The 9,214-nt window shown below is 39.9% G+C and overlaps 1 protein-coding gene across 3 annotated transcripts in view; it reads left to right on the top strand.

The window, feature by feature from the left end:
* Window positions 1-9,214, top strand: part of LOC138042586 (neogenin-like) — a 30,210-nt gene that overhangs the window by 8,227 nt on the left and 12,769 nt on the right. For all 3 annotated transcript variants that reach the window (XR_011131034.1, XR_011131035.1, XM_068888532.1), the window contains exon 2: window positions 5,816-6,172. Coding sequence is in view for 1 of the 3 variants with exons in the window: in XM_068888532.1 (XP_068744633.1) it covers window positions 5,816-6,172 (357 nt within the window). In the remaining 2 variants the exon portion in view is untranslated. The remainder of the gene's footprint in view (window positions 1-5,815; window positions 6,173-9,214) is intronic.

The raw sequence follows: 9,214 nt of genomic DNA, 5'->3' as shown, positions 1-9,214 counted from the left end.
AATGACATACGGTGTTTGCACTAGTGAAAAATTGTCGTATCAGCCTTTTGATTGGCTAATATTATGTTGAACTTTGGCGCAAGTGGCCAGTACACCAACAACGGGAGCAAAATTTGTAAACATGGCGGCCGACTGGTGTATTGTTTTCAAAATTTTTGATCTTTTACTGCTTAGTTTTCACCACAAAATACTTCAGTACACATCTTCAGTTCCCACGGCCTGCTCCCGTCTGACCTTGTAGCTCAGTAGGTAGAGCAGCGGTAATCTAATCCGAAGGTCGTGGGTTCAATTCCCACCCCGGTCACAGTTTTTCTCTGTCCTTGTGTGGGCCCATTTCCTTTAGTAGGGATAACGCTAGAAACCGAGCATTTCACATTGCACTCTAATCAGTTACGTAATCATTGGACCAGTTGGCCGCGAACTTAGCCGCGAACCATTTATACAAGCATTTCGCGTCTTATGTAAGCCACACTCGTATAAATGGCCCAGTTTTCGTCTTATGTCAGCCGCGGCCAGTGTGAGCTGCGGCTTAATTTCCCTCGTATAAACGGCCCTATTGTCCTTTCTTAGTTGCATTGCCGTATTTTGCCGATTCTTTATCCAAGCTAAGCTGGCGTGTTTCAATGAAATACATCAAAATATTAATGATCTCCTTTTCCTGACGGTTTCTAATTTTAGCGTGATTCCTATTCGCTGGCTATTGACAGTTGACTCCGAAATGGCTTTTTTCCTTTTCCATTCGCTCGCTGAGGGTGTGCTTGTTTTCTTTTAAAACTCATGTGCTTCAAGAAAAATTCATTGCGAAACTGGTGAATTCCAAAGTAAGTTCACTCACAAAACCGATATCGCACTCACGCAATGTCAGTTTTTCGCGTGAAATTTACCGTGGAATTCACTAGTTATTCCATGAACTTTTCTATAGAAGAAAGCAAAGATAATGATTTAATTAATTACCCAGTAACCGGAAACACCATAACGCGGACAATTCGAAAACCTTATATTTTCACTAACGCTAGAGGCAGTAAGAATAAACAACGAGGGAGCTCCGCTTTTAGGCTTGGCTAAATATATATGTTATATATTAACTTGGTATATTCTCTTGATGAAATTAAAGCTATTATCCTCGCAGTTATGAACGCAATTTTTGCAATTGCGTAGAGAAACATCGCATTGGTATCGTGTCGCACCGGTTTCGCGCGGTCACGGGCTCAAACCCCGTTGAAGTCCTGAATTTTTCAGGCTTGTCTACGCAACTTCAAAAATTGCATTTATAACTGCCAGGATCATAGCTTCACTTGATTTTTTATCCACAGTTCAATATATGATCCATTTCATATATCATTCCATCGTTAGTATATACTGAAGCAGTGGATAGTGTCGAAGGCGCGCTCTCATTGGCTACTCGAACTCCGAAAGCCTTTACTATAAAATTTGCAACCTCGAATATTGCGTTTTTAGCGTTATAATTGGTTTACTCAAATCTCGGTTATCGGCTCCTATACCGTATGACCTAATATGGAAACGGATTGTGTCAAGGGTTACCAAGCTGGAAACTGATTGGCTTTAATTTCCAAGTGTCCAACTGTTCAGAATGTAATGAAAATTTAACAGAACAATTATTCCATTGATGAATGGTATATGAAATGAATCATATATGAACTGCGGATATGAAATCAAGTGAAGCTATGATCTTCGCAGTTATGAACGCAATTTTTGCAATTGCGTAGAGAAGCCTGAAAAATTCAGGACTTCAACGGGGTTTGAACCCTTACCTCGCGATTCCGGTGCGACACTCTAACCAACTGAGCTATGAAGCCACTGACGTTGGGAGCTGGTCACTTGTGAGTTCTAATGGTCCCGTGAGGAATGAATCAATGATGAATGGTATATGAAATGAATCATATTTGAACTGCGGATACGAAATCAAGTGAAGCTATGATCTTCGCAGTTATGAACCATTCATCATTGATTCATTCCTCACGGAACCATTAGAACCCACAAGTGACCAGCTCCCAACGTCAGTGGCTTCATAGCTCAGTTGGTTAGAGTGTCGTACCGGAATCGCGAGGTCACGGGTTCAAACCCCGTTGAAGTCCTGAAATTTTCAGGCTTTTCTACGCAATTGCAAAAATTGCGTTCATAACTGCGAAGATCATAGCTTCACTTAATTATTCCATTCGCGCTTGTTGGATGTGAGACTGGTTATAGCCAACTCGGCCAAATGCACCTCGTTGGCTATTTACAATTTCGTATCCAACACGTGCTCAAGGAATAAATTGTGAACTAGTCACCTCCACTTCGCTGAATAGTTCTTAATTATACTTAATTGCTGTAAAGTGCTATTGATGTGTGTATTATTATTATTATTATTATTATTATTACTATTACTATTATTATTATTATTATTATTATTATTATTATTATTATTATTATTATTATTATTATTATTGCTTTGATGATCCATACGATGTTTTTGAAATTCATATTTAATCAATACATGTTTCGGATGAAACATCATCCATCGTCAGTTGACAAATGAGAAATAAACTAAAGTTGAGCAATAAATAGTGTAACAAAGTGAGATATAACATGAATAATAAAGGATGAAGGCGAGAACAGAATGAAAACACCCAACCACGAAACAAAACAGAAAAAACCAAACTGTTTAGGCTAAGAAAAGAAACTAATTAGTATGAAAGGGATAAATTAAGATGTTTGACTTGGGAATTTAAAGATGGCTGCTCCCAAAGGATATGCATGGCTTCTTTGATTTTCAATTGGAAACGTGTGGAAGCAGAGTCGAGGATTTTAAAACAGTCTTCTGAACACCGGGAGCGACAATTTTCAGAACCTCTCAAGTGCTTAAATATGTGGGAATGTTTGTCGGAGGCGAGATGTTCACGGATGCGAGTGGCGAAATGTCTATTGGTTTCACCAATATAACAGGCATTACAGCCTGCACATGAGAAACTTGTAAATGACTCGCGATCGTAAGCCCGCAGGGATAGGATCCTTCGCCCCAAACCAACTCCTAATTTTAAACGGGGTGAACACCAACTTAATTTCCAGGTCGCTGCAAAATTTGTTGACTAATTTCTTAATTCTGCGTTTTGTTATGATGGAAAAAGGACCGATGTACGGTAATTTAAAATACAAACAATTGTCCTTCCGAGCAACACTCTGAGAGGAATCGGAGGTAAAGTAACTGTTGAGAAATTTTCTAACAACATTCTCGATAACGCTAGAAGGAAACAAATTCTTCCTTAATGTTTTGGTAAGGTTGCTTATGTCCAAGTGAAAACCAGTCCAAGTATTATTAATTTTAGATACTCGGTCAACCAGAGTGCGTACTAGTCCTAATTTGTAACTGAAAGGTACAAAGCTGTAATAATTAGTGAGAAGACCGGTGTAGGTCTTCTTGTGGAAAACCGAGGAAATAATGCCCTGATTACTATGGTTATCTAAAAGCACATCTAAGAAGGGAAGCTTGTGGTTTTCTTCCTTCATCTCGGATTCGTCCAAATTCAAGAAACTTAAGGATGATCCAACTCTCCTAAGGGAGGGCCAATTACAACGGTTTCTTCGCAATCTGAAGAAGAATGATGAAATTGAGAACACCATTTATGACAAGATCTATCCATCAGGATCTCAACCAGCCAGAATTTATGGGCTTCCTAAGATCGATGCATAAGGCTCAAGATCACTCTTCGACACCTCCTTTCCGGCCCATTGTTTCTTCGATTGGAACCTATAATTACAACCTAGCTAAGTATTTATGTACATTGTTAAACCCTCACATCCCTAATGACTACTGTGCTCATGACACTTTTACTTTTGTTAGTGAAGTCACTAGACTCCATACCCTAAATAAGTTCATGGTTTCTTTCGATGTCGAAAGTCTTTTCACCAACATTCCCCTCATCGAATCTATCGACTTAGCGGTAGACTACATTATGAAGGGCAATCCAGATATTAAATTAGGACGGGAAAATCTTACTAAGTTATTTTTCTTTGCCACTGCTCGAACCCATTTTTCATTTTTGGGTAATTTTTACGATCAAATTGATGGGGTAGCCATGGGCTCCCCGCTTGCTCCTGTATTAGCTAATCTCTTTATGGGTCACCATGAGAAACGCTGGTTAGAGAATTACAATTCAGGTATCGAGTTTTACCGTAGATATGTCGACGACACCTTTGCTTTGTTTAATACCGAGCAGGATGCTTTATCTTTCTTTAGTTATATCAACAGCCAGCATCCTAACATCAAGTTTACTATGGAGAAGGAAGAAAACCACAAGCTTCCCTTCTTAGATGTGCTTTTAGATAACCATAGTAATCAGGGCATTATTTCCTCGGTTTTCCACAAGAAGACCTACACCGGTCTTCTCACTAATTATTACAGCTTTGTACCTTTCAGTTACAAATTAGGACTAGTACGCACTCTGGTTGACCGAGTATTTAAAATTAATAATACTTGGACTGGTTTTCACTTGGACATAAGCAACCTTACCAAAACATTAAGGAAGAATTTGTTTCCTTCTAGCGTTATCGAGAATGTTGTTAGAAAATTTCTCAACAGTTACTTTACCTCCGATTCCTCTCAGAGTGTTGCTCGGAAGGACAATTGTTTGTATTTTAAATTACCGTACATCGGTCCTTTTTCCATCATAACAAAACGCAGAATTAAGAAATTAGTCAACAAATTTTGCAGCGACCTGGAAATTAAGTTGGTGTTCACCCCGTTTAAAATTAGGAGTTGGTTTGGGGCGAAGGATCCTATCCCTGCGGGCTTACGATCGCGAGTCATTTACAAGTTTCTCATGTGCAGGCTGTAATGCCTGTTATATTGGTGAAACCAATAGACATTTCGCCACTCGCATCCGTGAACATCTCGCCTCCGACAAACATTCCCACATATTTAAGCACTTGAGAGGTTCTGAAAATTGTCGCTCCCGGTGTTCAGAAGACTGTTTTAAAATCCTCGACTCTGCTTCCACACGTTTCCAATTGAAAATCAAAGAAGCCATGCATATCCTTTGGGAGCAGCCATCTTTAAATTCCCAAGTCAAACATCTTAATTTATCCCTTTCATACTAATTAGTTTCTTTTCTTAGAGCGAGTTTCAATTGAGTGTCGTAAAACCAAAACCAAAGTAATTACTTTGGCCAATCAAAAAGGACTGAGACAATCTGGCAAACCAATCAAAACTCGAAGTAATTACACGTAGCCGACACAAAGCGCGGGAAAATGTGCACGCGTGAGCCACGATTGGTTTTGGTTTCACTTCTGATTGGATGAAAAAATGGCGCGAGAATTTTGAACCAGTCACTGAGTGAAGTAATCATAAACCAAAGTAATTATCTAATTACTTTCGACACTCAATTGAAAACCGCTCTAGCCTAAACAGTTTGGTTTTTTCTGTTTTGTTTCGTGGTTGGGTGTTTTCATTCTGTTCTCGCCTTCATCCTTTATTATTCATGTTATATCTCACTTTGTTACACTATTTATTGCTCAACTTTAGTTTATTTCTCATTTGTCAACTGACGATGGATGATGTTTCATCCGAAACATGTATTGATTAAATATGAATTTCAAAAACATCGTATGGATCATCAAAGCGATATCTTACTTCGTGCTGCTAAGAAGTTTTGGTATTATTATTATTATTATTATTAAAACCCTTTTTAGCATGAGTCAAAAATGTGATTTAAATATCTGTGCTGATTAACTTGGCCAGTGATTGGCAGCTATAATTAGTCTGCTATAAAAAAAAAATGCAATCAGAGACCAGCTGTCGTTTCTCTTTCCTTTGCAGTTTCCACTACAGTGAACATGAATTGTAGATGCAATGCTGTTGGATTTAAGTTTGTCAACATTATTTGGCAGCCTCTTGTACAAGAAGACAAATTTCCTTTTGAGCCTAGTTACTACAGAGTATTTTTCTGTACATCGCCCCAGTGCAGTGAGACCGTAGACCCACCAGGACACTATCAGTTAGGTTGTACTCTTAACAGCACACTTCGTCACTCTGGATCCCAGCTAAAGGAATTGGAGTGCACTATAAAAAGCCAAACTCTTTTTGATCCCTATGGATTTTCCTTTCTCGTGGAGAAGAGAAATTCGTCGGGAGTTTTCATTAGTCACAAGAAGACTTGTCGTCTTGGTTCACATGGTAAGAAACTTAACTCCAGACTGAGTAAAGTACATTGAATTTCCAGACTCTTTTCCCATACCATTAAAGGTACGTAATTAAAACGTTTGTCCACGGAAATCAAGTCCTTACACGTTATCAAGCATTCCACCACAATAAACTTGAAATGGCAGGATTCTGGTTATTATGGAAGCATCTACTGACCCTAAGGCGGGCTGGAAATTAATAAATTCACTTACCGGCAAAGGTAATAAATCTTCCCCTGTCGATGATATTCTAGTTAACGATAAAATTGTTTCTGACGATAAAGATATTTCCGAGTCATTTATTGATTTCTTTGTAAACATAGGACCAACTTTGGCCGCTGAATCAAAGAAAAGGTCCTCCAATAGCGTTAACACATATCTCAGCAACATTCAGAATAGTTTTCCAGCGTTTCGATTCTCTAATATACCAGTGGAAAATGTCGCGCTTACGCTAAAAAACGTAAAGGTGTCGGAAAGAACTGGCCTTGATAAGATTCCTGCCAAGGTCCTTAAAATCGTATCTAGTATAATTGCTCCATCTTGTACTTTTATATTTATTTTGTCACTTTCCTCTGGAATTTTTATTGATGACTGGAAAAATGCGCGTGTGTGCCCGGTCCGTCTTGATATGGAAAATTATAGACCCATTTCAATCCTGCCAATAATAAGTAAAGTTTTCGAGAAATAAGTTTTTCAACAGCTTTATCACTATTTGAAAGTTCTGTTCTCTCTAAATTCCAGTCTGGTTTCCGCCCTCTCCACTCGACTGTCTCGGCGTTGATTCAAATGTGCGATGATTGGTCTGATAATATGGATAAGGGAAAATTGACAGGTGTAGTTCTTCTTGATATTCGTAAGGCCTTCGACTCAGTTGATCATTCGATTTTACTAGAGAAAGTTAAGTTTTATGGAGTCGCTGATAGAGAATTGATGTGGTTCAAGTCTTATCTTACTGCCCGACAACAACAATGTTTAATAAATGGTTGCTTTTCTTCTCAAAGTAACTTACTCTGTGGAGTTCCCCAAGGCTCTATTCTTGGCCCTCTCCTTTTCCTTATCTACATAAATGATTTACCAAATTGTTTAAAATTCACTACCCCCTGTTTATATGCAGACGATACTCAAATCTTTACTGTCAATTCCAGCCCATCACACGTTTGACGGCAATCTTTGTTTCACATACTGACAATTCCGGGATCATGTCCTCAGTGGGCACGAACCAGTACTCGAGGTCTCAACTTGCTTAGCATCACAATCCGGGTGCCTTTAACGATCAACTTCCCGATAACACACAGCTCACCGCTTACAGGTACATACTGCGTGAGCTTGTCTCCTTTCCAATTTCCTTTGTTTACACACGCTCGTAACTCGACAAACTATTCATCTTCTTCCGAGACTTCCTCAATCTCGCGTGTTTTCATAGCTGTAGGAGTGGCAGTAATTGCTACGAATCTGGCAAAGTCATCTGAATTATTGTGTGCTGTTGATGGTTTTGCAGGTCCCGCAGTTTGGAATAAAAGAGATAACGGACAGGATTCGGCAATCGATGTTCTACTGTTTACTTTGAACTTGCAAGGTTGCAATCGCAGGATACACTGCCGGTTCAATCCGTTCGCATGGCTTTGATCTGTTAGAGGAAATAGGCTCTGGCGGCTTGTAGTCTGTGCACCGTTCGAATTCAGTTCCATACAGGTGCACATGGAAGCGTTCACAAACCCAAACAATTGCAAAGGCTTCTTTGTCTGTCTGTGAATAACGCTTTTCCACATTGCTTAGGCTCTCACACATTGCGCAACGGACGATTCTCTTCACTCCTTGCTGCTCTTGAACGAGGGCTGCGCCTAGAGCTACTGTACTTGCATCTGTTACTATTCGAGTCTTGGCATCTTTGTCGAAATATTCAAGAGTTTAAGCTCCGCAGTGAATGCCTTCCTCTGTTCATCTCCAGATTCAAAGCGGACATCTTTCTTAGTTAATCTGCGTAACGGTTTTTCGATTGTGGAAAAACCTGAGATAAATCGAGCATTGCAATTTGGTAGTCCAAGGACACTTCTGACTTCTGGGGCATTCTGTGGCTCTCTTGCATCTGTCAGTCGGACCATTGCTTTTGTCCCAAGTCCTATGAACACCATCTGGGTCATGTGAAGTGTGAATTTCTCAGCTTTCATCGTCATATTCTTCTTTTTCAATATCCCTTGGACTTGCTGCAATCTGTTGTCATGTTATTCAGTGTTTCTGCCATGAAATATAAGTGTCGTCCTAGATGTTTGCCACGTCTTCAATACTTGCTTAATGACATGTTGATACACTTCTGGGGCTGAGTTGATTTCAAACATGAGGCGTTTGCATTGATATCAGGGCGAATTAAGTTGCATATGATGATAACCCCACTTTATATCAAGCACGCTAACACTGTGCTTTGGTAGAGATTTTGGCTTCATCTGCTGGGGGTATTGCATTGGGTACTAACGTTCCGTGATGATGGCCTCATTTGCCCTTCTCATGTCTACACACAGGCGCATTTCATTATTTTGTTTTGGCACTACCACAACTGGACTGGCAATAAGCTCTTCTTCCTCGACTTTCTTTCGGAGATTAAATGGGGTGCGCCTGACTGGCTGTGCCACAGTAGGTTCTTCTGGATCCACATGCAATTTTACTTGGTATCCTCTCACTTTTCCTGCGCCTTCAAAGACGTCTGTGTAGTCATGCAAGATTCACTGAAGAGACTGGGACACCAAGTTGTAACGCGACCAACTGTACAGCGACGGCTCTGCCTAACAGGGCGCCCAAAATTTCCAACAGTTTCCCATCTGCAGCACCCCTGTTTTTATGGTCTCGTTGCATGGGGTCAATCCGCAAATACTTCCCTAAACAAAATTGTCATTTTTAATTACAAAAGAGGATTCTTCGCTTAATGCATTTTTCAGACTGCAAATTTCACTCTATTCCTCTTTTTGTCAGTTCCCGAATCTTACCAGTAAAATTGTTTGCCTCTGTGGCACATGATGCTGCTAATCAGCGTGCTCCATCCAAT

Source organism: Montipora capricornis, chromosome 3, assembly GCF_036669925.1.
Source record: "Montipora capricornis isolate CH-2021 chromosome 3, ASM3666992v2, whole genome shotgun sequence".
NCBI lineage: Eukaryota > Metazoa > Cnidaria > Anthozoa > Scleractinia > Acroporidae > Montipora > Montipora capricornis.
The sequence above is the reverse complement of the archived record's forward strand: the minus strand, read 5'-3'. Positions and strand labels throughout refer to the sequence as shown.